The following is a 27,789-nucleotide window of genomic DNA, read 5'->3' on the forward strand; positions in this document are numbered from 1 at the left end:
ACTATTATCTTATTGAGAAAAATTTGAATTAAGATTATTAACTGCGTACTCATTATATATGTTAAAAAAATAAGTATCGAATTTTTGTCTACGGTTTACTTTTATTAATTAATTGCCAATCAGGTGATTAGGATGATTACAAATAATTATCCAGTCAAACCTTAATATTTTATAACATTTCTCTCTTTGGTTATGCTTGGGAAAATCTATCCCTAAATCAGTATTACGAACCATAAACAAGATTTTCGCTAGATCACCCTTACATTTAATGACACAGCCCATGTTGAATATATCGTAATGCGAAATATTAAGTTAATATTACTTCACTCCTACACACCGTTGTTAAATGTAGTTAACGCGATTTATTGAATAAACGAGCCCATTCCTGGAGGTATCAAAGTCACTAGGCTGCAGTCACCGCGGGGACACGAGCCGGAGTCCCGCGCGCGCTCTGCCCGCGAGGCCGGGGGCTCGGGCCGCGGGGTCGCATCGCCCGGCTCAGCCTGCTGGGCCGCGTGGCCTCCTCTGGCCCCCAGGACACGCGCACGGCCCCTCGGCTCAGGTCCCCGCCGGGGCTCCCAGCCCTGGCGTGCCGCCCTCCCGATGGAGCGACCGGAACCCCGGGGTGCCTGCCCTGGGCGGTTCTCGCGGCGGCTTGCGGTCTAGACGTCGGGGCGCCGGGCTGCTTTTCTGACACCCGAGGCGCCCGCGGAGGGTCAGGCTCGAACTACATTTCCCAGAGGGCAGCGCTCCCACCGGATCTTCGGCTTCCCTTCCGTTTTCGCGCGGTTCTCGCGCTTTGCAAGGTGAGTTGAACTCGTTTTGGCATGTGTTAGGCGCGGGATGCTCGCAGGCTGGACTCTGGGCGACCCAGTTGACCCGGAGCCCGACCTGAACCGACAGGGGTGGTGGAGGCAGCCCCAGGTCGGGGAAGCCCGTAGTATGGACGGCCACTCGCTCAGGGAATTCGGGCCTGAAGGGCAGAGCAGCGGGATGTGTGTCCGCGGGGACGGACGGGGGTGTGTGGGAGTGTGTGTATGCGGGAGAGAGACTGCGTGCCGGTGCGGCGGTTGTGAGGCTGTGACAGGTGCGTGGCTGTGCTGGGTTGACGGGGACTTGGTTGCATGTCGCTTACCTGGGCGGCGATTGCTGTGGCTCCAGGTTTCCTGCGGATTCCTCCGTCTTCTCACAGCTACTCGCAGATGCCGCCGAGAAACGACCGCAGGGTGGAAGTCGGAGGCTGGGAACGCCTGGGAAGTTCTCTTTGGGGGAACTTTGAGGGGCAGCTACATGTCTCAGAACCTCGGCGTTCCCAACGCTCTGACCCCAGGAACTTGCTGTAAACGCATATACATAGTCCAGGCTCTGTCCTGTTTTCCACTTGATGATGTGTGTGAGCAGGGCGGGTGTAGACCTGGAGAATGTTGTATAACGAACTCATTCTGTGCTCCAAGAAAAGCCTGGCGTTCTGTGACTCCCCACCCCGTCCTGCTATTCCCCAAAGGAAGGACCCTCATGAAGGGAAAGACTTGGTTTACATCCAAAAATCAGTGTTTGGGGTAGTTGGTTTTTGGTTTCATACAATTAATTGGGTTTAGGGCATGCTTTCCTTCCTCTGAAACGCCCTAACGGTGATCTGCTTTCTTTCCAGTGGATGTTGGGTGCCATTGGGGTGAATCTCGTAAACATTCTCATATTCATTGGGCATATAATTCATATCCTCCTGTGTATTCTTTCATTGTAAACAGAACCCAAAAAGATTTAGATCCTTTCGTCTAAAATCAAGGACAACAATTTTCCTGTTTGTGATATGAAAAATTAGTGTTCAGGATTATGGAAATGTTTAAGTAAATGATTAATCCGTATGGTTGAATATTATGCAGCTAATAAGATTATCTTTATACCGGGTTAGACCTGAGAAGGAAAATGTGCAGTATGTACTGTTCAGCAATATTCATATTTATCAACAGTAATACCCAGAAAAATTTAAATTATATATGAATCCCACCTAAGAAGGTCATGTTGTGAGAAGTTTTGCAAGGATTGCATCTGAAATAATATTTTAATTGTTTATTGAAGAAGGGTAGTGATGTGGCTACATTTATTGAGCATCTGTTGTGTACCAAACACTCTTCTACCTTTCATACATTCTCTGATGCAATCTGTAAGTGCCACACACCTGTATTGTGTTCGCAATAGAATCTTGGCAATGCAAGTGTTTATATTGATTGGGGTGCTGTAACTAAAGGATATTCAAGGGCTGTGGGTGCAATTTGTTTCCCTTGTAGTGTTTTCCCATTTTATGCATAGGGTTCAGGCTTCATAAATACAAGAATAAACACCTGTTCTATAATATTTTTTCTCTATAATATTTTCAAATATGTTTGTCATATGTTGAAATGTCTTTTGAAATATTTTGAAACGTATATTCTGGTAATGGCATTCATGAAGGCTTGTTGCAAAAAAATGCAGTATCCTAAGGAACTTATGATAAAGAAATATAAAATATTCTTATTCCCGCCAGCCACAGATACGCTATTAATATTTTTTCATTGATTTCCATTGAGTATATGTGTTGTTTTATTTTTGACAAGTAGGATCACATTAGTTGAATATGAGAGTCAAACCATAAAGAAACAGGAATAGCTCTGAGTTTGCAAAAGGAACCCATGCATTTCGTTATATGTTTGTGCACGTGAGGAGAAGAGGAAAGTGACAAGTTCGTTTGAAAAACCTTCCAGATATTTACACCTAAAGATGATAGAAGTACTATTAAAAATCAATTACCAGGGTAGCAAATATCAAATAAGACAATCTTGCAGAATTAGATTTTTAAAGAGATTTAAGGTTAGTTTTATAAAACTTTGCAATAATGCTGATTTTTAGGTGTCTTCCAAATAACATGTCCAAGCATGGATTGCAATAAAAGAAAAAAAAAGAATAATTGTATTTATTCACATTTCTTTCTTTCACAGATTAAGGGTATTGAACTTTTTAATGTTCTCGCTTTATGAGACACTTGATCAGATCAGATTCTTTGAGCAAGTTATGATTAGAAAAAGTGTCTTTCTTTTTTGCTGCTGCTGTTGGGAGAAGGGAAGTTTCCTCCTCCTCTTTCCTCTAAGTCTTAATGTCTTATTAATAAACGCATTCTCAAACTGAAGTCCTCAATTTTTTTTTTTGCTGAATGTTATAAGAGCAGGGCTGAGAAACACAATTTTACTCTAAAAAGGAGATAGCAGAATTGTTTCTTATAAAAGAAATTAGGGGACAATAATCAATTTAGGAACATGAAATGTTCTATAACAATGCTAGCATATTAATACAGTATTACAACATACTATTAAATTTCTATATAGATTATCTTTCTCCAAGATATTCATACTTAGGAGGTGTTTTTGTTTTTTGTTTTTTTTTAAAGATTTTATTTTTTTTCCTTTTTCTCCCCAAAGCCCCCCGGTACATAGTTGTATATTCTTGGTTGTGGATCCTTCTAGTTGTGGCATATGGGACGCTGCCTCAGCGTGGTTTGATGAGCAGTGCCATGTCTGCTCCCAGGATTCGAACTAATGAAACACTGGGTCGCCTGCAGCAGAGCGCATGAACTTAACCACTCGGCCACAGGGCCAGCCCCGTTGTTTTTGTTTTCTTTCCTTTTTCTCCCAAAGCCCCCCGGTACATAGTTGTGTACATTTTTAGTTGTGGGTCCTTCTGGTTGTGGCATGTGGGACACTGCCTCAGCATGGCTTGATGAGTGGTGCCATGTCCGCACCCAGGATTCGAATTGGTGAAACCCTGGGCCACTGAAGCAGAGCGCACGAACTTAACCACTGGGCCACGGGGCCGGCCCCAGGAGGTATTCTTTATAGTCTTAATTTTACTGATGGAAAACCAAGGCACTAAGATGTCATGAACTCTACAGACACAGTTTCACATTTAAAATACCTGATAACAGACTCTGTATCTCAAATTTCAGCAGGGTACCATTCCCACATTATGTATACTTATTTAAAGCCTGGACCAGTATCATCCTGATCAATAATGGTGTACATGCTGTCATAGCAGAACCAAATTAGTTAACCTGTTACCTACTGTTAGATTTTTATGTTTCTAATTTGTGGTTATCAAAAATTGTTTTGAACATCCTGTACATGCATTTTTTTTTTTGTATTTCTATAGATATTTAACTAATACAAATTCCTAGGAGTAGAATTTAGGGTCAAACAACTAGACTTTTAGTAAGGGCTTATATGCCAGACCATACAGTCTTAGTATTTGGGGTGATAAAAAGACTCAAATGACACAATTGCTGCCTTTTTTTTTGGCTAGGGAGAATTCGCCCTGAGCTAACATCCATGGCAATCTTCCTCTGTTTTTCAGTATGTGGGCCACCAGCATAACATGGCCACTAACAAAGCGGTATAAGGTCCGTGCCGGGAAACTGGGCGCAGGCCGCAGAAGTGAAGTGCGCCAAACTTAACCGCTAGGCCACTGGGGCTGGCCAACATACTTGCTACTTTTAGGCTCCTAATAAGTAAGTCCTGAATAGGAATAAATGCATCAAAGGCCAAGTAATGTGACTTGGGATCTTTTAGGGAGCGATGTCATTCTGACTGTCGCCACCACTATCAGGTTATGATCAAATTATGCTGACCTATGAAAGCACTGTGATGGTAAAGAATTTATGTTGTACATTTTTATTGAGATATAATTCACCAACATAAAATTGACTTTTTAAAGTGTACAACTCCGTGGTTTTTAATATAGTCACAAGGTAGTACAATTGGCACCACTATCTAATTCCAAAACATTTCATCACCTTAAAAAGAAACCCTATACTCCTTAACTGTCGCTTCCTATTCTCTTCTTCTCCTATACTCATGAAACCACTAATCGACCTTCTGCCTCTATGGATTTGCTCATTCTCAAAATTCCATACACATGGAATCATGCAATATGTGTGTCTGGCTTCTTTCACTTAGTATGATGTTTTCAAGTTTCATCCACGTTGTAAAATGTGTGAGTACTTCATCCTTTTTTTTAGTGTGGTAAACTATATGTATATCATAGAACTTGACATTTTAACCATTTTTAAGTGTACAGTTCCGTTGGATTAAGTACATTCACATTGTTGTGCAAACATCATGGCCATCCATCTCCAGAACTTTTTCATCTTCCCCAACTGGAGCTCTGTGCCCGTTAAATACTAACTCCCCATTCACTGGCATCCACTTTTGTCTCTCTGAATTTGACTACTCCAAGAACCTCATGTAAAAGGAATCGTACAATATTTGTCCTTTTGTGACTAGCTTATTTCACTTAGCATAATGTCTTCAGGTTCATCCACGTCATAGCTTGTAGCAAAATAACCTTCACTTTTATGGCCTCATAGTATTCCCTTGTGTGCATATACCACATTTCTATGAAGCAAGGTGGGGTTTGGATGGCGTGGCTCCTTTTCAGTCCTGGAGGGTGGGAATGGAGGGAGGAGGACCTGTTCAGGGCAGGACTGAGCAGGCTAATCAAAGGTGCAGAGCAGCTTCCTCAAAATGGAGGACCGGCCAGAAAACTGTCTGCTGAAGAGTTTGTGTTTCCTGGGGTTTGGGGGAAAAGTTTGGACTTATCTAAAATCCTTCTAGTCTTTTGGAATTGTGTGTTCGTACAGTAGGAGGTATTATGTAAAATGGAATGGAGGAACAAAATGCTTAATTTGTTTCATGGTAACACTAAATCATGCATGCTCTCACTGTCTCTCTTCCTTTCCCAGTTCTGGATTCTCTTTGTTCTTCTCCAGTAGAGGAAACCCAAGGAGGACTGATCAGTTTTTGCAGGTGTACAACCATGGCATACGTAAGTTGGTGTTTCCTTCTCATTGAAATAATGTCAGTGAAATGTTTTCGTTAATTGCTCTGAAGATTCCTACCCAAGAGAACCCCATGGGATTATCAGCTTCAAGTTCCTCCTGTACCAGTGAACGATGGTTTCGAACAACCCGGAGTCCTTATGTGGCCCAGTCTCCTCTAAGCAGTGTTTCTGTATTCACTGATCAGATTATTAATTATCTCCCATGTACCCAATTTATATGAAGGAAGAAGGAAGAAATTAAGTCCTGTAAAGGAATGATTTGAGCTTCCCATGTCAGGACTGTAGTTGGATGACTTAGAGATGAAGATCCCATTTGGCCAAACGTGGAAAGACTCACATTCTCCCAGACATGAGTTTTCTGGGTACATGTGTTAAAGCTTGATAATGAATGGTCTCTGCCTTAATGTAGGTTGAGAAGTAATGCTTTGTGAGGCTTTTAGAACTGAACAGTGATATGAACTGGGGCTTGTAATATATGGATCATGGTTCTTGGGAAGGAATTTCTGAATGATAAATACAATGAATCTTTTATTATTGACTAGGATATGCTGACATTGAATGACTTAGATATAATTCCGGATCATCATACATTAGTGTTCTCTAAACCAGGAACCAGAAAAGTGTTCAGTGAGGGATTGTTGATGGCCATAAAAGAGAATAAAAACATAAGTAGTTTAAGTTACAGAGATGAAGAATGGAAAAGACCTTAGAAATGTTGTCCAACCTAATGTATAGAAACCTAATCATCTAAAGATGATTAATTCTGTCATAACTGTAAGTTTGAGTGCTATGCAGCCATTCAAAATATTTGTTAAAATAAGAAAACTATGTATGATAGGATTTAACATAAAGAACTTGAGGATTGAAGACATTCCTTAGTTTTATCAAACTCTCTTGTAGAAAAACGAGAGTTTCTATACCTTGTGACAGTATCTTTATTTCAATTGGAGTGTTTAGTCCATTTACATTTAATGTATTTATTGATACAGTTAAATTAAAGTCATCCTTTTTATTATTTTCTGTTTTTTTTCCATCTGGCTTTTGTTCCCCTGTTTCTCTATTTTGTCTTCTCTTGGGTCAATTAAATATTTATTTAATTCCATTTTAATTTGCTTTTTTGCTATACTTTGTGACCATTTTTAGTGGTCACTGTCTGTATTATAATATATTTTCTTTTTTTTCCTTTTTTTTTTTAAAGACTGGCACCTGAGCTAACAACTGTTGCCAATCTTTCTTTTTTCTTTTTTTCTTTCTGGTTTTTCTCCCCAAATCCCCCCAGTACATATTCTTACCTATCCATCGTCTACTTAAGGGTTAATATTGAACTCTACTCTTACACATAAAGGATAAGAACCTTGCAATGTGTAGGTCCATTTATAGCCCTATCCTCTAAGTTACAGGTGTCATATGTATTGTATCTACCTTTATTTCAAACCAAAATACCATGTCGTTAATAACATCTTTATTGACGTGAAGTACACAGCACATATTTAAAGTGTACACTCAGATTTGTTTTTTTATTGTGATATAATTGACATGTAACATTATGTTCGTTTCGGGTGTACAACATAATGATTCCATATTTGTTTATATTGTGAACTAATCACAGTCAAGTCTAGTAAACATCCATCCCCACATGTAGTTACTAATGGATTCATTCTGAAATGTGCATGCGCACATCCATGAAACCATCACTACATCAAGATACTGAACAAATCCATCACCCCCCAAAGCCTTTGTAATCCCCCCTCCTCCCAGCCCTCCTTGCCCCCTCCGACTCTGCCTCCAGGCAACCACTGTCTGCTTTCTGTTACGAAAAATTAGTTTGCACTTTCTCAAAGTGTATATAAATGTAATCAAACAGTATGTATTCTTTTTGTCTTGTTTCTTCCACTCGGCATAATTATTTTGCGATTCATCCATGTTACATGTATAAGTTCAATCCAATATATAGTTGAGTAGTATTACATTAAATGGACATATCTTAATTTATTTATCTTTTCTCCTGTCAAGAGACATTTGGGTTGTTCTACTTTGGGGCTATTATGAATAAAGCTGCTATGAACATTTCCGTGAGAGTCTTTGAATGGGTCTAAGTGTTTATTTCTCTTAGGTAAACACTTAGGTGTGAAATTGCTAGGTAGTATGGTAGTTGTATGTTTGACTTTACGATGAATTGCCAAGCTATTTTCCAATTTTTAAAACTGTTTTATATTCCCACTATTAATTTATGACAGTTCCAATGATTCCACATCTTTCCACCCTTCTTATTATCAGTCTTTTGAATTTTAGCCATTCTCTCTAAAATCTTTTTTTAACTGAATGTCACAAATTTTGACATGTTCTATGTTCATTATTATTTCAGGTCAACATATTTTAAATTCCATTTGACATTTCTTCTTTCACTCATGGGTTGTATAAATATATATTGCCCAATTTCCAAACATTTTTTAATAATTCCGTTGTGGTCTAAAAACATACTCTGTGTGATTGGATATTTCTAACTTTATGAGTTTTATTTCCCAACATGTGGTCTTTCCTGGTGAGTATTCATATACTCTTAAAAAAATAGGTATTCTGCTGTTGTTGGGTGGAGTTTTCTGTAATGTCAAGTAGGCCTATTTGATAGTGTCGTCTTCTTTATTGTTACTGATTTGCTGTCTATTTACTGAGAGAAGGGTGTTGAAGTCTCCTGACTATAAATTTGGAATTTTCCTATTACTCTTCACTTCTGTTAGTTTGTTTCCTGTTTTGAAGCAGTTATTCAGTACATTCACACTTGTGAATGTGGGCTGAGCAATTGGATACCTTATCATTATGAAATGACTTTCTTACTCTGGTAATATTTCTTGTTTTGAAATCTTCTTTGTCTGATATCATCATTGCCACTACTGCTTTCTTTGGATTAGTGTTTCCATGATATTCTCTTGTCTATCCTTTTACTTTTGACCTATCTTTCTTATGTATATTTAAAATGAGCTTCTTGCAGATAATGTGTAGTACTGTCCTTTTTTTTTCCTAAAGCTAGCCTGACCATCTCTTTTAATTGTAATCATTAGACAATTTACAGTTGATCTAATTATGTGTCAGTGGTTCTAAAACTTTGACATCTGTAAAAGTCACCTGGAGAGCTTGTTAAACCATGCTTTTCTGGGTCCCATCCCCATATTTGTGGTGAAGCCCGTGAATCTGCAGTTCTGTCAAGTTCACAGGTCTTTCTAATGCTGGTCCAATAACCACATATCTAGGTATTTATGTTTGTATGTACCATTGGTACCTTGTTTTCTGTCTGTCTGTCTGTTGCTTGTTTCCTTTCCCACTTTTTGCCTTGTCTTAAATTGGAAATTTTTTTTTGCATTTCCACTTTAACTTACTAGATATACCCCTTTATTTTATTTTTTGTGATTATTCTGTTTCCAGTATATATTTTGTTTAGTTTATCACAATCCATCCTCAAATAATGTTGTATTACCTAACATTATAAAAGAACACTCAACAGTATATTTACCTTTCTCCCTCCTTTCTTTTGGATTATTTTTTATCATACATTTCACTTCTGTCTATACTATACATTATACTATGCACTGTTACTATTTTCACTTTATACATTTAATCCTCTATTAAAGAAATTTTAAAAATTCACTTTTTCATCACTTCCCCTCCAAAATGCTTACACCTGGCACACACAACTTAAAGAGATCTCTCAGAGCTTCTTTTTATATATTAATTTAAACCAATAAAATAAAGTTTGAGTGGAACACAGCCACGCCCATTCATTTATATATTGTCAGTGGCTGCTTTCCAGCCACAGCAGCAATGTTGAGTAGTTGCAAAAATATTTATCTGGCCTTTTATGAAAAAAATTGCTGATCCTCAGTTTACAGTACCAGAGGAATTACCTGAATGAATGTCACCAGAGGGGGGACCCACTGTGGTGCTGCTGGAGGCTGTCTGCCCTGGGGCTGCTTCCCTCCCCTCTGCTTTCACTCACCAAGAGGACACAAAGTAGAGAGCAGCTTTCGGTCTTCCTAAGTATACATTAGTGACAAGGTAGCTGGCATATTCAGGGGATTAAGGGTTCCTTAGTAACCAGACACCTGAGGAGGACAATGCAATAAAACCACATATAACACTTGAGGCAGAATTATTGATATATAAAGACCAGTAATTTAAAATAGGCATAATGAACATACTTAGGATAAGGGTAGGTATTAATTTGTATCAGGAGTAAGAAATCATCAAAAGGCCTTGTAGATAGGTTAGGGATATAAAACATGAGTTCCAATAAAAAACACAACAGTTGTCACAGCAGTAGGAATGATAGAGCCAAAGAATGGCCTGGTGGGCTGGAACATAGATTTGAGGGACTTTCACAGAAAGCAACAGGAAAGAAGAAGGGGACTGAAAGTAGAAAATAAAACTATAGAAATGGAGGACAAAAGTACTGGTATCTAGAAAATAGTAGTCCCAGAATTAGGAGAAGAACAAGAAAGAGTAGGAAATATTTGAGGAATGATGAAAATTTCCCCCGAATCAATTAAACATTCAAGTGCACATTAGGAAAGTATGCATTAGTGACAGGGTAGTTGAACAGGGCATTGAGTTCCTAGGACAAAATAAACAGACATGAAATGCCACATAAAGAAAAATATACCTAAATATGCCATAATAAACTACAAAAACATGAAAACATCACAGCCGAAAACAATTCTAAAAGCTGCCAGAGAAATGTGTAGATCCACATATCAGGTGTACCTCAGATTCCTCAACAAGCATTATGGATGCAAGAACGTAATGAAGTAATATAGGTAAATACTGTAGAAAACAATCATAGGATCTAGAATCCTATATCCAGCCAGACTGTTCTTTAATTGAGGATGAATTAAAACTATGTCAAGCCAACTTTTCTCAGTTTGCCTATAGAAATTCACTTTGTAAATCATCTTGGAGGAAGTTCTCTGCAAAGAATAAATTCAGGCAAGAGATGTAGGAGTGAGAATATTGTTTAATGTCTAAAAAGAGGAAAGACAAAAGATAAAATAAAAAGTATGTTTTAATAATTCAGAACTAATTCTCTAGACATTATCAACATGCTCATGAGGATGCTAGAGGCCAAAGGAACTGAGCACATGTTAAAATACTTGGAGAAAATATGCTAGACTATATAACATTTAAACCAGCAGGAGAAAACTTGGTTCAGGTAATGGAAGCTAGAAGGAGCAAAAAGAAAATGCAGTGAAATATGAAATTAAATGGTAGAAATAAGCTTAATATAAAAATAACAAAATTTATGGATAACAATAGCTAAAAGACACTGGGTGTTTTTACAAAGTTTGAAATTATATGGCCTAAAGAGACACAATCATGAATGTTCTGTTAAAATCGGAAAATATACACTGAGAAATATGAATGAAAAAGAAAGGTGGAAGAGTGATCTTAATATGGAACATAATTGAATTTCTTTTCCTTTTAAATAGATTTTATTTTTCAGAGCAGTTTGAGGTTTACAGCAAAATTGAGGGGAAAAAAAAAATACAGAGTTCTCATACACTCCCTGCTTCCACATCCACATATCTTCCATACTATCAACATTCCACACTAAAGTGATACATCTGCTACAACTGATGAATCTACACTGACACATCATCATCACCCAAAGTCCATAGTTTACATTAGGGTTCACTCTCGGTGTTGCACAGTCTGTGGGTTTGGATAAATGTATAACAACATGGATCCACCATTGTGGTATCATACAAAGTAGTTTCACTGCCCTAAGAATCCTGTGTGCTCCACCTGTTCATCCCTCTCTCTCCCATAACCCCTAGCAACCACTGATCTTTTTACCATCTCCCTAGTTTTACCTTTTTCAGGATGACAGATAGTTGGAATCATCAGTATGTAGCCTTTTCAGATTGGCTTCTTTCACTTAGTAAACGCTTTTAAGTTTCCTCCATGTCTTTTCATGATTTGAAAGCTCATTGCTTTTTAGTACTGAGTAGTATTCCAGTGTCTGATGTACCATACTTTATCCGTTCACCCACTGTAGGACATCTTGGTTGTTACCAAGTTTTGGCAAGTATTAATAAAGCTATTATAAACAGTTGTGTGCAGGGTTTGGTGTGGACAAAAGTTTTCAGCTTATTTGCATAAATATGAATGAGTATGATGACTGGATCATATGGTAAGAGTAGATTTAGTTTTGTAAGAAACCTCCAAACTGTCTTCCAAAGCATCTGTACCGTTTTGCATTCCCATCGGCAGTGATGAGAGTTCCTGTTGCTCCACGTCCTCATCAGCACTTGGTGTTGTCAGTGTTCTGGATTTTGGCCGTTCTGTTAGGCCTGTAGGGGCATCTCATTGTTGGTTTAATTTGCATTTCCCTATGACATAATCATCTTTTCATATGCTTATTTACTATCTGTATATGTTCTTTGGGGGGGCTGTCTGTTCAGGTCTTTTGCCCATTTTTTAGTCAAGTTGTTCATTTTCTTATTGTTGGGTTTTAGGAATTCTTTGTATATTTTGGATAACAGTGTCTGTTGCAAATGTTTTCTCCCAATCTATGGCTTGGGTTCTCATTCTCTTTTCACAATTGAATTTTGAGGGGAAACATCATAGAAGAGAACATAAACTTGGGAAAATTGTATACCCACAGGTGACAGCAACATTATACTAAACGCAGAAGCATTCAGAGAAGGAGCTTGACCAGAGGTTCCCATAGAACCGCTACCATTTAACACAGTAAAACTCAGTCATTCTGAAGGTCCTGAAAACCTAAGAGGAAAGGCAAGCAGATAGATTTTTTAAAGATAGGAAGAAAATAAATAAATCTGTGGTGCTCTGGAGACATGATTATCTATATAATGAAACAAACTTCAGAGACAGTTTATTAGAACTGACGAGTTTAGAGGGATTGCTTCATGCCAGATAAATTTACAATTATCAAATGTTTCTGTCTTATATTATGAAAGAAAATAAACCATTTAAAAATTGTATGTAAAATTTGACCCCAAAATGGAAAAGAAATGTATGCGTGTGACTGTGTGTGTGACCGTGTGTGTGTGACCGTGTGTGTGTGACCGTGTGTGTGGACTGTGTGTGTGACCGTGTGTGTGTGACCGTGTGTGTGTGACCGTGTGTGTGACCGTGTGTGTGTGACCGTGTGTGTGACCGTGTGTGTGTGACTGTGTGTGTGACCGTGTGTGTGTGACCGTGTGTGTGACCGTGTGTGTGTGACCGTGTGTGTGTGACCGTGTGTGTGTGACTGTGTGTGTGACCGTGTGTGTGTGACCGTGTGTGTGTGACTGTGTGTGTGACCGTGTGTGTGTGACCGTGTGAGAAAGAGAGATGTGATACATACAGCACAGTCACTCGCTCCCCTGTGCCTGGCTGTGCTGGACGTGCTGTTCACGACAGGCTTCAGAAGAACCCAGAGTTTTATGGGAAGGCTAAGTTGATTTATAACACTAAAAAAAGAGGGAATAAGAGAAAAGAGACTGAAGAAGTGGTAGAAGTGGGATTTGAGTGAGGGAGAGAGGCTGAGGCAGGAGAAGTGGGGGCCGCCTGCATTCTCTTTGGGGAGGCTTTAGAGAGGCAGATGAATAAAGAGAACTTTCAGGAAGCATTGCTGTGATTGTGTAGTTGAAAAAATACATACATTGTTTTTCAATACTATTTGGTGAACTATTGAGAATTTTCTCTTTATACCTTCAGCTTAAGGCAAGAACAGGATGATTTATTTTTTATTTATAATACCTAAGTGACATATTATAAATCACATATATAACAAATGGCACATAATATTTGCTATGTAATATATACAATACTTGTATTATATAGGATTTTGTGTGTTTATACATATATCATTTATAAAGTATGTATGCATTAGAAAGGACTGTAGGTTATGAATGAAGATTTTTAAATCATCACTTCTTGAGAGTAGAAGATTTAAAACAAGTAATTTCTGGGGCTGGCCCCATGGCATAGTGGTTAAGTTCTGTGTGCTCCACTTTGGTGACCCAGGTTTGCAGGTTCGGATCCCAGGAGCAGACCTATACCGCTCGTCAGCCATGCTGTGGCAGCAACCCATGTACAAAAATTATAGAGGAAGATTGGTACAGACGTTAGCTCAGGGCAAATCTTCCTCAGCAAAAAAAAAAAAAAAAAAAAAGAGGGAATTTCTTATTTTGATTTATATACTTTTCTACTGTTGGGTTTTAAAAATTTTACCCTTTGTAACTAAAAAATAAGATTTGATAAATAGTCTCCTGCATGAGTTAATGAAAAAGGAAACAGGAAACATAGAAACTGACTATAATTGGTTGATGTTCATCCAACACCAGCCATGAGGCTGTAGTCAAGGAAAGTTTTGGGTACGATGCTCTCAGCACCTGTGTGTTTGAAGAACAGTTGAGAGAATTGGGCAGACAGTCCTAGACACAGACAGTGGTAGAGAAAGTACAAGATGCAGACAGATGGGGAAAGAAGGCACAGAAGATCTGAGACACCTTTTATGTTTAAGAGAAAGGATGAAAATATTAAATGTATGGAAGGCCTTTGAGTATTTCCTTAAGATCATGGATAGAATGTATACAAGCACAACTCTTTGACTTACTGGCAGTGAAAACAGGGCAAGTTACTCAAACTCTCTAGGCCTCCGTTTGTTTACATATAAATACAACAAAAATACTTACCTCGTATGGTTATACGGTAATTAATAAAGAAAATGTTCACAAATTACGTTAGTATATTGTTTCATTCATTGTTAAACACCATATTACTACTGGACCAACAGCTGAGAAAAACATGTTTCTTACTCACATTAAGCATTAAACTCCTTTTTTTTTCTCCCCAAGGCCCCAGTACATAGCTGTATAGTCTACTCATAAGTCCTTCTAGTTCTTCTATGTGAGCCACTGCCACAGCATGGCTGCTGGCAGACGACTGGTGTGGTTCTCACCTGGGAGACGAACCTGTGCCGCTGAAGCGAAGCATGCCGAACTTTAACCGCTAGGCCAGCAGGGCTGGCTCCAGTTTTCCTCCTTTTAACAGGTAATGAGGTACGTCCAGCTGTTGTCTTGTTACTCCTGATTGGCTAGGTGTCTTTGCAATTCATTATGGGCCTCTCACCACTCTCTTAGTGGGGACAGTTCTTCAATTCTTGCCCAATTCTCCACCTCTCCCCACCATGGGGGAAGAGGCTATCAAGTTGAGGACCCTATGTTCCTTGTCACAGTAATGGGTTCAGGGATAAGCCTAAGACACAAGCTAGGCCAGTGGGAGTCCTCTCTATTATTTTCCTGGGAGCTCCCAGGAAACGATCATCACCTATTTCTCATTTCAAGGACGAGGAAAGCACAAGATAGCTTGTTGGGCTGTCACACAGTCTGAGAATGAAGCTGACACAGGAGAAAGCAGACCCAGAGCAGCATGTGAAAGACAAGAGTCTCCTGACTCTTGAAGCCCATGAGGGCCAAGGGGACCCCATCCCTTGTAAATCCCAGTTCTTGAAACAATATATCGTTTGAGACTAAGCTAGCATGAAGTGTTTCATTGCTTCCAACAAAAGACAGCTAACAGAGTAAGTCAGTGAACCTGCTGCCTTTCATACTATGGGATTTCTCCTTTCCTATTTTTAGGATTGGGTGTCTTTACCCCAACTTAGAATAGCCTTGTTTGCTCCCTTTTTTTCTTAGAATTTTCTAAACCTATAACTCTTGTAAGTATTATCTTGATTTCCTGCCCATTATTTACAGCTAGCTCCTTTGGGTACTTTCTGGAATAAAAGCAAGGATATAAAACCAGCTTCTGGCCAGAATTCTGTTTTCTGTCGTTCGGGCTACCTTCCTTTTTGACTCATTAATTCCTACTGTTGAGAGGGGAGGAATGGTTGACTACAAAGGGGATGCACAAGAGAATTTTTATTGTACTGTTCTGAATGGTACTCAAGTAGTAGATTCATGATTCTATGGACTTTTCAAAACCCACAGAACTATATATCACATGCAATGAACTTTACTGTTTGTAAATTAAAAAACAAACAAACGAAAAACTAACCTGCATGTCAGGGATCCCAGGATGGAATACAGACTTGAACATAAGTATCTACCAGCATTACCAATGTATGACATATTCCTCCCTACAGTGGGTGGGGAAAAGGAGTTGACCTAAGTCACTGTGGAAAATAGTGTTTCGAGTGGATACTGTAAATCTAAAAGTACTATAAATAGGGGCCAGACCTGTGGCATAATGGTTAAGTTTGGTATACTCCACTTCAGCGGCCCAGGTTCATGGGTTCAGATCCCAGGTGTGGACCTACACCACTTGTCAGCCATGCTATGACAGTAACCCACATATAAAGTGGAGGAAGGGGGACGGCCCGGTGGTGCAGCGGTTAAGTGCGCATGTTCCCTTTGGTGGCCTGGGGTTCACCGGTTTGGATCCCGGGTGTAGACATGGCACCGCTTGGCAAGCCATGCTGTGGTAGGCGTTCCACATATAAAGTAGAGGAAGATGGGCATGGATGTTAGCTCAGGGCCAGTCTTCCTCAGCAAAAAGAGGAGGATTGGCCACAGATGTTAGCTCAGGGCTAATCTTCCTCAAAATAAATAAAAAAAAATAAATAAATAAAGTGGAGGAAGACTGGCAAAGATGTTAGCTCAGGGCTAATCATCAGAAAAAAAAAAACAACTGTAATTAAACACAGAACTCTACTTGGTAACTTTGGCTCTTACAGGATATGGGTTTGCAATTCTGAAACTACTTTCTGTGTGTTGAACAAATAAAGCATAAGGGAACTTTGATTCTCACTGTCCATGGGGATGGCTAGAATGCAACTTCGGGTGCTGGACTGGAGTTATCAGTATGAACTCATGTTATAGACAAATAGAAATATAGATAGGTGTGTATATGGACTCAAATCCATACATAGATTTCCCAGCTTTGTCTGTTGAGAGGGACTAGAAACAGTGACCTCAGCATCAATGGGCACATCCAGCACCCAGATTTTGTTTTCTAAATACCGTTCTCCAATAAAAGGAACCAAGGCTCCTTGGAGAAATGGCTGACTCTAGGACTGAGGCAGAGTACATATAAGATGAGCCTGGCACACCTCATAGTGTCAGACAGGAAGTGCTCTCCGAAGAACAGCAGGATACTGAGGATACGGAGGCCGATCTGAAACAGTGCCCAAGGGCCAGAGCTGGAGCAACTTGAGCAACAAAATAATGCCGCTACTGGCTTGTAACCCTCAGATAAATGCATCCCCATGAATCCATACCTATGTACAAACGCATGACTGAATAAAACTAACAGAGGCAGAACAAATTTCCGTAGAGAACAATTCCACATAATTTATGTGTGGAGTTTAATTCCCCTCCCCATGAGTATAGACTGGAATTAGCGACTTGACACCAAAGAATAGAGTATAGAAAATGAAAAGTAGTGCTTGACATTGAGGAAATCTGTAGACACCACCTTAACTGTGTGGTCCAAGTCAGTATCACCAGAGATAGGTCATGTTGATTGGCAGACTTGTACTGTAAAGGGCTAGACAGTAAATACTTTCAGCCTGTGGGTCGTATGACCTATTACAACTATTCGGCTCTGCTCTGGGAGCATGAAAGCAGCCAGAGGACACAGACAGGAACGGATTACCACCTGGCTGTGCTGCACTGAAACTTTACTGACAAAAACTGAGTGTCTGCAGGATTTGACCCACAGGCCAGAGTGGACAACCCTTGTTCTTGACATGTATTTTTTTCCTTTCTTAAGTCATTGAATCAAATACTCTCCGAGACTTGCAGGTCTTATGGATCAAAACATGGGTGTAGGGGTTACAGTTGAAAGTCACTGATGGGCAAAAAAAATCTATTTCGTTGCTGTTGTTGAGAGATTTTTGAGACAATGCTGTAACTTACTCTTTTTTTTTTATTGAGTTAATGATAGGTTACAATCTTGTGAAATTTCAGTTGTACATTAATGTTTGTCATTCATGTTGTAGGTGCACCACTTCACCCTTTGTGCCCACCCCCCACCCCACCTTTCCCCTGGTATCCACTAAACTATTCTCTTAGTCCACATTTTTAAATTCCTCATATGAGTGGAGTCATACACAGATTATCCTTCTCTAGCTGGCTTATTTCACTTAACATAATTCCCTCAAGGTCCATCCATGTTATTGCAAATGGAATGATTTTGTTCTCTTTTGCAGCTGATGTAACTACTCTTTTAAGGTTGTGAGGTCACAATGCTTTTACTTTAGCATCTTTATCCTGTTGAGACCTACATTTCTAACATCATGTGGTTTCACTGTCAGCCAGGACATTCTCCTACATTGGTAGTCTGAGTGAGAAAAGGAAATGATTAGGAAAATAGAAAATAGGAATGCTGAGCAGTGTTAATGTTCCGCTTCTGCTTTATGGCCATGATTTTAATGTGAGCATATGTTTTTCTTGAATGTCAGTTGTGTAAGCGCAAGTATAGAGTGAAAAAGAGTTGGAATTAACCAAGGTGGTGATCTTTAAGCAAATGTGGAGCAGAGAGGAGCGTGGAGATGAGGGTGTAAGCAAAAGAGTGGTTATAATGAGGGACTGTGCTGTGTAAGAAGGGAGGGCAGAATGGGATTTGATGGATGGGGAGGTGCTAGGTAGTCAATACCTACCAATGACAGAGGAATGACTGCATTTTTTATAAATGCAATAATTTAATCAGCTTCTCCTTGAGTGAAGATTCAGCCAGAAATTCCATCACACTTATCATCAGATAATAGCTGTTATCTATCTGAATCATTAAACCAAGGAGTAGGAATTCTTGTGCAGTAACAAAGACTTTGTGACCTGAGCTGCTCAGGCTCTGAGTATAAGAGAGAGAGGACTCAGAGCAGATTCCAGATGCAAAGACTTGGAAGGCCAGGAGGCAAGAAGGATAGTTAACAAGTGAAGGGGAAATCACAGGACTAATTCCTTCAGCTCTAATTAATTAATGAGAACCTAATACACGACAGGCACTATTCTAGGTGATGGGAACATGGTTGTGGAAGAGACTAAATTCCTGCCTTCACGGGGCTCTGTTCAGTGGAAGAGGGTTGTGGAGACAGTGTTTAAGGTTGGGGGAGAAGCCTTATTCTTCGAAGGCATTTTTTTTTTAAAGATTTTATTTTTCCTTTTTCTCCCCAAACACCCCTGGGACATAGTTGTATATTTTTAGTTGTGGGTCCTTCTAGTTGTGGCATGTGGGACGTCACCTCAGCATGGCTTGATGAGTGGTGCCATGTCCGCGCCCAGGATCCGAACCGGCGAAACCCTGGGCTGCCGAAGAGAAGCGCGCAAACTTAACCACTCAGCCACGGGGCTGGCCCAAGAGAAGCATTTTTATAAACAAAGGATAAATTAAAAGTTTGCCTAGGGCCAGCCTGTGGCGCAGCGGTTAAGTGCGCACATCCGCTTTAGCGGCCTGGGGTTCATCGGTTCGAATCCTGGGTGTGGACATGGCACCGCTTGGCAAGCCATGCTGTGGTAGGCAGCCCACATATAAAGTAGAGGAAGATGGGCACGGATGTTAGCTCAGGGCCAGTCTTCCTCAGCAAAAAGAGGAGGATTGGCAGGAGACGTTAGCTCAGGGCTAGTCTGCCTCAAAAGAAAAGTTTGCGTTGATAATGGCAGATATTTGAGTTCTCTTGAATGAGGAGGTAGAGTGAGAACTGGCTGTGATACCGTGCCTTGAATTTACCGACCCCTAGGTTCCAATCTCTATCTGTCCTTAAATATTGGTTAGATCTTGATGAATTTATTGAAGCCCTTTCATTTCAATTTTCATCTCCAAATTTGAGAAAAGGATACCCATGTTCTAAGGGCCTCTTGAAAATTTAAGAAGAGGATATCTGTGAAACACCTGACATGTGGTTGTTATTGGATCCTTGTATCGACCACCCTCACCACGTATCCGCAGTTAGGAAGATAGTATTTTATTCCCAGCTGTGCTCACTTAGTATTTGAGGGACTTTAGATACTTCAATTAACACTCCTGAGCTTCAGTTTTCTTATCTTTGAAATGACATAGAAACAGCACCTACCTCCTAGTGTTATTGCTATTTGCCCAGGGACGTTTGAGCAGCTCGAGATGCATAGTGAGAATTAAGAGTCAGGCTGTGGTCTCCTTTCTTAGTTGGAAAAACGGATTCATAGCTTAGCAGAGATGTATGATATGGGGCAGGTTATTTAACCTCTGAAAAATAGAAATAATAATAGAATGCAGGTCATTGTGTTGATGGAAGGCTTAAGTATGTTTCAGAAAGAGAAAGTTTAAGATCATTGCCTCGCACATTTTAAACTGCATGCAGTTAAGCCCTGACAACATCTTTGAAAAGTCTGTCTTCGTATTGCACAATATCGTCCTTGGTGAACCATGAAAGAACCTCCTGGGCTTGAAGTTTCAGAATCTGCCAAAGACCTGTCCCCCAGAGGCACAGGGAAATTCCAGTTTTTGGTATATTAAATAATGAGTTTTTCGAATCAATAGATACATCTATGGCCGTCTGTCTGGGAAAAATCCGTGTCTGTAGGGAGCCTGTTCCAGGCGCCTTTGTGTGAGCGTGGATGGCTGGGCTCCGTGCGTGTCACTGTGACCAGTGGCTCTTGGTCCATGTGCTAGTTCCTCTATCCTGTCACCTCACAACCATGTGAGGCTGCAACAAAGACATGGCCCCAAGAGAGGTCACATTTTGAGCACTAGCATGGAGGTTTCCAGCAAGAAAGCGCACACCTCAGCTTGCGGTAGGAAGTTTTAGAGCCCCAAGGTGCCTCTTAAGCCAGGCTCCTGGAAAGACATGGGGAGGCCACCCGAGTTACCGTGATGGAAGGCCTTTCCTTGGAGCGCTGTGGGGGCAGCCACTGGGCTCAGAACCACAACATTCCCGCAGCTCTGACCCCAGGCACCAGACGTGAACTCAAACACGGATTTCAGCCCCTCCTCCGATTTCCTGGTTTTGTATGTGAGATCATGACTCACTCCTGCGTTCCTGCCATTCTCTCAAAGAAGGAACCCAAGAAGGAGGAAAGGATCATTGCATTACAAAAACAGTGAAGGTTAAGAAATATGGTCGATGTCGAAAAATCAAGCTTCAGGTAGGTTTCCTTGTTCACAAAATTTTTATTTGATTTTCTTTGCCTGGAGTGTCCTAGGTAGACACTTATCTTAGGCCTTCTGTCAGTTCATGACAAAAGTCATTGAGATAAATCCTTTACAATGGCTCTTATTTTCTCTCTCCTCTCCAAGTAATAGTCACATACTTGACTGGCAGTTCATTCGAATCGTGCAGTTAGTCTTTATGTTAGGCGGTGATTGGGCAAGGCAGCTTGGGTTTATGTGGAATCACACACCAGGTGTCTTTGGTATTCTCCAGAGGCCTGACTGTCAACAAATGACAAAGGCATCTTCTTTATGAGGCTTCTGGAAGTGGGACTGTAATTGGGTATTTTAGGGTAGAGGTCCGTGTCAACAAGGGGTGGAGTATGTTCAGGTGAACTCTAAGTTAGAACTAGTAGTAAAGGTCAGGTGTTGTTTGTGGTCTGGCAGCCTGGGTTTTTTCAGGCACGTCACTGTGTGGATTGTGAGAGGCAGTGTGGTGTGATAATGAAGAGAAGGGGCCCTGGATATCCCATGTTTGGTTTGAATCTTGGCTCTGCCACTTCCTAGCTACATGACCTTAGGCAGTGTGTTTATTTATGCAGCTTCGGTGTTCCACAGCTCTCCGATGTTCTTTATAATGGTACCTACTTCATAGGAAATAACAAGGAGGAAAATGTAAGGCTCGTGACAACACAGCCTGGAACATAGGAGGCTCAATAAATATTCACTGTTGTTATGTCATGATTCTGGGCAATTCTCCTTCAAGGTTCAGTAGTAACAGAAATATGAATCTGATTGATGATTATTTGCAAGGTGAGAAAATTATCCACAGGCTCAACAGGTTAAGAACAATGGTTCTTTTTTTTTAAGATTTTATTTTTTCTCCCCAAAGCCCCCTGGTACATAGTTGTATATTCTTTGTTGTGGGTCCTTCTAGTTGTGGCATGTGGGATGCTGCCTCAGCGTGGTTTGATGAGCAGTGCTATGTCCATGCCCAGGATTCGAACGAACGAAATACTGAGCCGCCTGCAGCGGAGCGTGCAAACTTAACCACTCGGCCACGGGGCCAACCCCAAGAACAATGGTTCTTAATCTTCAGTCCTTTGATGCTCTTAGGAACTTCCAGGGACCCACAAATCATTTGAAATCATATTCAGAAGTGTTGTGTATTTCCTAGTTATCAAAGGTGAATATAAGCAAACAGATTCAGAACCATTAGTTTGGAAACAAAGTGGTAATATTGGAGACAATCCGTATAAAGTGAGTGTTCAAGATTACAGAAGGCTAAGTAAATCCCATTACATACTACATACGTACACACATGGAAAAAATAACATGCTTATAAAGATTCTCCATAAGAAGGAAAAATACTTAATGTAATGTGAAGTAATATTTGTAGCTATGAAAAGTACTACTCAAAAGCATTTTTAAAACTATATATGAATCTCATTTAACAATGTAGGGTTGTGTAAGACATTTTGCAAGGTTTGTGTCGAAAACGATATTTTAATTATACTTTTGTGAAAGAGACGTCTGTATCTACTTTTATGGAGAATCTACTATGTACGAAACTCTTTTCTGTCTGCTTTTTACACATTCTTTCAATCTGCTCATTTCACATTACCCGGATTATGTTCATTCACAGAAAAATCTTGATAGTGAAACTTTTGAATTCTACTGATGATATTACTCAAGGATGTCCAAGAAATGGTAGGTGAAATTTATTTCAATGACGTTGTTTTTCCAATTCTGAGCTAGAGTTCATAGTTTACTTAACGAGTAGAAAGAGTCTCCTCATATTTTTATTTTAAAAAGTATTTTGGATAATATCAATGCTATATTTCCAGGTAGGAATTATATCTGGCTGTTGCTGGAGAATCCAGTAACCTAAAGAACTAATTGAACAAGAAAAATAATATTACTCCCCCCCCCACACACACACCATTAATCACTAATTATGTTTTGGTGGAGATTTTTCCAGTTATCTGTGAGCATATGTTTTTGATCTTGATTCTGCAATATAAAATCACCATATTTGATTATACAAGGTGACAGAGAATTTCCAATTCTTTTCTTTTTTTTTAAGATTTTATTTTTCCTTTTTCTCCCAAAGCCCCCCGGTACATAGTTGTGTATTTTTAGTTGTGGGTCCTTCCAGTTGTGGCATGTGGGACGCCGCCTCAGCATGGCTTGATGAGTGGTGCCATGTTCGCACTCCGGATTTGAACGGGCGAATCCTGGGCTGCCGAAGCGGAGCGCATGAACTTAACCACTCGGCCACAGGGCTGGCCCTCCAATTCTTAATTTAAAAAGGAATCCATAGGTTTCGTTATACCTCTGTACATGTAAAGAGAAGAAAGAAGGCCCATGATCCCCTTCTGACTTGAAAAGCCTTCTGAGTATTTTCACCTTTTAGGAGCATAGATTTGGCTTTTAAAATTAATTACCAGGAAACGAGATTATCAACTCAGATAGCATTTTAGAATTTGATTTTTTAAAAAGAGATTTAACGTCATTTCACAGAATATAGAAATGATCTCTGATGTCTGAGTGATTCCAAGTATCTGTTGTATGAACAACAATTCCAATGATAGATTTATGTTAACAGAAACGTGGAACAGATAGTAGAAGTTACAGATGGTCGTATGTCTCCATGTTGTACCAAAAAACAGTATTTAGACTCTTATTACATTTCTTAATTTGGCACCTGATCAGATGAGATTCTCTGAGCTCCTGTAGGGTGATGAGGTGGTTTCTCTACCTGCTTGGGGCAGGGGAAGGGCACGTTTTCTCCTTAAGTGTTTGAGAATCTTTTTTGCTAATATTGTTGGTTGAGGAGAATTACATGCTTAAAGCCCAGCTTTGACATTTTTTAGTTAGCATTATAAGAATGCAGGCCAGAGAAACTCAAATTTTATTGTAAGAATAAATGGAATTAGCAGAATTGTGTTTCTTTTAAAATAGTAAATTAAGGAACATGTAAGCTTCTTCACTTCAAATAGTAACCGCTAACTTACATATAGCAGTTATTTTATTAGGTATTTTATATGGATTATTTTGCTTAATCTTCCGACCATCTTATATGCTAAGCTGTAGTCTTTCCCAGTTTGCCAGTGAGACTTCAAGGCACTGACGTTATTAACCACTAGAGCTTAAATCTGAAAGTCATGTCCTAAAAGTGTGACCACAGAGTCTGTATTCATTACACCTCCCAAATATTGGTTATTTTTAAAACCTACCTGGCTCACTCAATAATTCATCACAAATGCTTTTTCTTCATTGTTTGTGTGGATCAATATCATAATTATTGATAATAGCGTAATATGCCAGTATATGTTACACCATAATTCTTTTAACATGTCTACTGTTAGACATGTTTCCAGCTTTTTATCAAAAATTCACTGAAAAGTATTCTTCTGCATATAACTTGTGTACCTCTGTTTTTGTTCTTTAGGATAAATTTCTCTTTTTTTGGTGAGGAAGATTGGCCTTGAACTAACATCCGTTGCCAATCTTCCTCTCTCTTTTTTTTCCCCTCCCCAAAGCCCCAGTACATAGTTGTTTATCCTAGTTGTAAGTCCTTCTAGTTCTGCTATGTGGGATGCTGCCAGAGCATGACTTGAAGAGCGTTGTGTAGGTCCGTGCCCAGGATCCAAACCGTGAACCCCGGGCTGCCAAAGTGGAGCGCGCGAACTTGACCACTTGGCCACAGGGCTGGACCCTAGGATAAATTTCTAATAGTTGAGCTTCACATAAAAAATCAGACATTTTAAGGGCTTGCAATATGTCTGACCCTGTGATGTTAGCGTTTGGAGTGATTCATTGACTAAAAATTCTTAGCTGTTACTTTTAAATGCTAACAATTCGTCAAGCAGCATAAACAATAAATAGGAATAAGTGTAAGTCAGTATACAGTAAAGGCTGCTAGAGAGATTCAGGTGACATAACTTGGGAATTCATAGGATTGTGGCATTGGTTGGTTTCTGGCCGTTACTGTAAGGTATGAACAAGTTTTACTGAGCCCATGGGATCTCTGGAGCTAAGTGGATTTTATTCTGTAAACTTTTCATTTCTAATTTTTTTCTTCAAATGATGTTAGATGCAAAATGAGACTAATAGGATAAGTTAGTTTGGCATCTGTCTGGAAGATGTTGTGGCAAGATAAACCTTCAAGAAGACTTTACAGTATTCTGAGCTTTCTCCCGAGAAGAGTGTTTTAAAATTAAATGAAATCTCTGCTTTTTGGAGAATAGCTTCGTCTAACGCATACATTTGTGTGTGTGTGTACGCATGTATATTTTTCAGTTAATATATGGCCAATGTTAAAATAATTATGAAGTATATTTAAGACCAAAAAATATCAAAATCACAACCAGAAGAAAAGTCATGGTAATATGGGATTGTATAAAAACCGCATGAATAAATCACTAGATTTTTCAATCTGTTAATGTCCTATGCCCTGTCCTAAGTCTAGCTGTCTCTTTTTTAATGATAATCATATTGTACATCCTATTTTTAAAATTTTATTTTTCAATTGACAGTGCGTCTGGAATATTTTCCACGTCCTTAAAAGTTTTCCCACTTAGCGTGTAATGGCTGCTCCGTGTTCCGTCACATGTGTATTTGGCATTTAACTTGTCAGCTTGGCTAGACTCAAAACACAGAACCAGGCCTAATGAATTCCTTCCCTGTTGTGTTCCTTTCCCGTATATTGACCAACTTAGCTGACCCTGAGGCTGTGAAAAAGCCTCTAGTTTGGATGATGAGGCCTCTTTCAGCCTTGGCCGGTGGGAGTGAAGGCAGGTGGATCTGTTCCTGGCAGGACTGAGCAGCCCGACCTCAGGTCTGGATGAGCCTCCCCAGCATGGGAGCTCGTCTGGGAAATTGACTCCTCTCTTTGGATCTGGCTTCGATGCAGAAGTGACGCATTTTACAACTACTTTTGTGAAGCCAGGTGTCCTGGGACTCGGGGGAGAGCTTATATCCATCTTCTGTTTTTCCCGAAATTGTGTGTTCCGTTGTAGGAGACTAATTTTGGAAGCCAAAATGGAGGAACGAAAAGATTTTATTAAATTAAGTCATGTCGAGAGCACTAAAACCTTTTTTCTTTCAGCTCTGGCTTCTCTGGAGTTTGAACTTTTTTCGATGGGGGAGCACTGAAGAGGACTGATCAGGTCTTACGTTTCTAAAACCATGACCTGTGTAAGTTGCTTATTCCTATCTCCTTGCAATATTACGATTTTAGGTTATGTGGATTTTTCATTAATTAACCTAAAAATCCTACTTAAGAGGGCCTCATTCAATTATCTGCTCCCCAGTTTGTCCTAAAATCAGAAGAAGTGATAGCAGATAGCTCAGTTTCCTCCTTATGAGTGTTTGCTATCCAGTGTTTGCGTTTATCATCTAATTTACTCAATCCACTTACGTGCTTATTCTGCAATCAAAGGCTGTGATGGAGCAGTAAAGGAGTGAAGTCCCACGAGGAAAATATTTGCGTTTCCTTTACAGGTTCTCTGGTTTGATGAATTAGAGATGTTGGTCCCATTTAATTACCATAAGTAGACTTTGAAATTCTCCACAGACCTCAGTTGTTAGGCAGATAAGATGGAAATTGCTATCAGTTGGTCTCAATCTTAGTATGTGATGAAATCTCATGTTCTTTGAGAATTTTAGAATGATTGGAATCATTTATGTCATGCCTGTTACCAAGGAATTATTGAGAGACAAATATATTTTGTGGTTGAATGTGATCTGTTGATTTTGGGTGACATCTATTTGATTTTGGCTCATCCTACATCAGTACACACCTAGGAACAAGAAAAACGTTGAGTGAGTGATGGAAGATGGCAATGAATGAGAACATTATCCTAAGGAGTATATGTGTTGATTTCTAGAATTGATGAAGACCTTTGAAATTTCATCCAACCAAGTATCTAAATGTCAAGGATGGATTAAGTCTGAGATATCCATAACAAAGTGGATTGTTACACAGCCAAAATTTGTCAATCAAAGAACGGTTATGATGTGCTCTGACAAAGATGAACTGGAGGCTTGTGGAAATACAAAATTTTTTTCATAAGCTTTTTTTAATACAGAAATTTTTATATACCATTTGGGAGGGAAATCCCGTCTTCTTTTTTACTTTAAAGGGAAAATAATTGAGAGTCTTGCATTTATTGAGAATTTATGCATCATGCAACTAGCTGACTATGTGATTGCGTCTTTACTTTACTGAGTAGGGAAACTTTAATTTTATCCATTCCCAAGCAGTTCTGAGTGATTACGGTAGCCTGCAACCTACACAAAGACTTGTCTGTAGCAAGAGGATTCTTCAGGAATATGGAGACACTCTGCTTTAATTTTCTAGCTCTCTTATACTGTATCACTCCCTTCTCTAATGCACTCCTGTAACCTCCTGTCTTTCCACCTTGAAAACATTTTTTAAATTTCATACTACGTGGGTTTGCAGTTTCAGGAATTAGTGACCTTCAGGGACGTGGCCATAGACCTCTCTCGGCAGGAGTGGGAATACCTGGACCCTGTTCAGAGGGACTTGTACAGGGATGTCATGCTGGAGAACTATAGGAATTTGGTCTCACTGGGTAAGTTTGTTTGTCACAAGACATTTAGAATGCGCTCTGTGCTATGTTAACTTGCAACACAGTGAATTTCAAAGCTGTCTTTCAAGATGGAAGTTGAATTTCTTTTTCTTGTTCCCAGAGGAAGGTTTGAGGTCTGTTAGTTTGGCAATGACTCTGCCACTAACCATCATCCTTTTCTCTGTCTTTTAGTGACATG

General features: G+C 39.7%; 1 protein-coding gene across 9 annotated transcripts in view; it reads left to right on the top strand.

Annotated features, from left to right (window-relative positions):
- The first annotated feature begins 713 nt into the window (after positions 1-713).
- LOC103552481 (zinc finger protein 573) overlaps positions 714-27,789 on the top strand; it is a 56,878-nt gene continuing 29,802 nt past the window's right edge. The window contains exons 1-6 of one of the 9 annotated variants that reach the window (XM_070557645.1): positions 714-806; positions 5,768-5,850; positions 14,721-14,916; positions 22,637-22,701; positions 26,105-26,193; positions 27,461-27,593. In XM_070557645.1, coding sequence (XP_070413746.1) covers positions 26,185-26,193; positions 27,461-27,593 — 142 coding nt within the window. In that variant the 5' untranslated portion in view covers positions 714-806; positions 5,768-5,850; positions 14,721-14,916; positions 22,637-22,701; positions 26,105-26,184. Of the gene's footprint in view, positions 807-5,767; positions 5,851-14,720; positions 14,925-22,636; positions 22,702-26,104; positions 26,194-27,460; positions 27,594-27,789 lie in introns of those variants that run through there. The other 8 variants (XM_070557647.1, XM_070557646.1, XM_070557643.1 and 5 more) reach the window with 8 other exon arrangements.

This window comes from Equus przewalskii, chromosome 9, assembly GCF_037783145.1.
Source record: "Equus przewalskii isolate Varuska chromosome 9, EquPr2, whole genome shotgun sequence".
Lineage (NCBI taxonomy): Eukaryota > Metazoa > Chordata > Mammalia > Perissodactyla > Equidae > Equus > Equus przewalskii.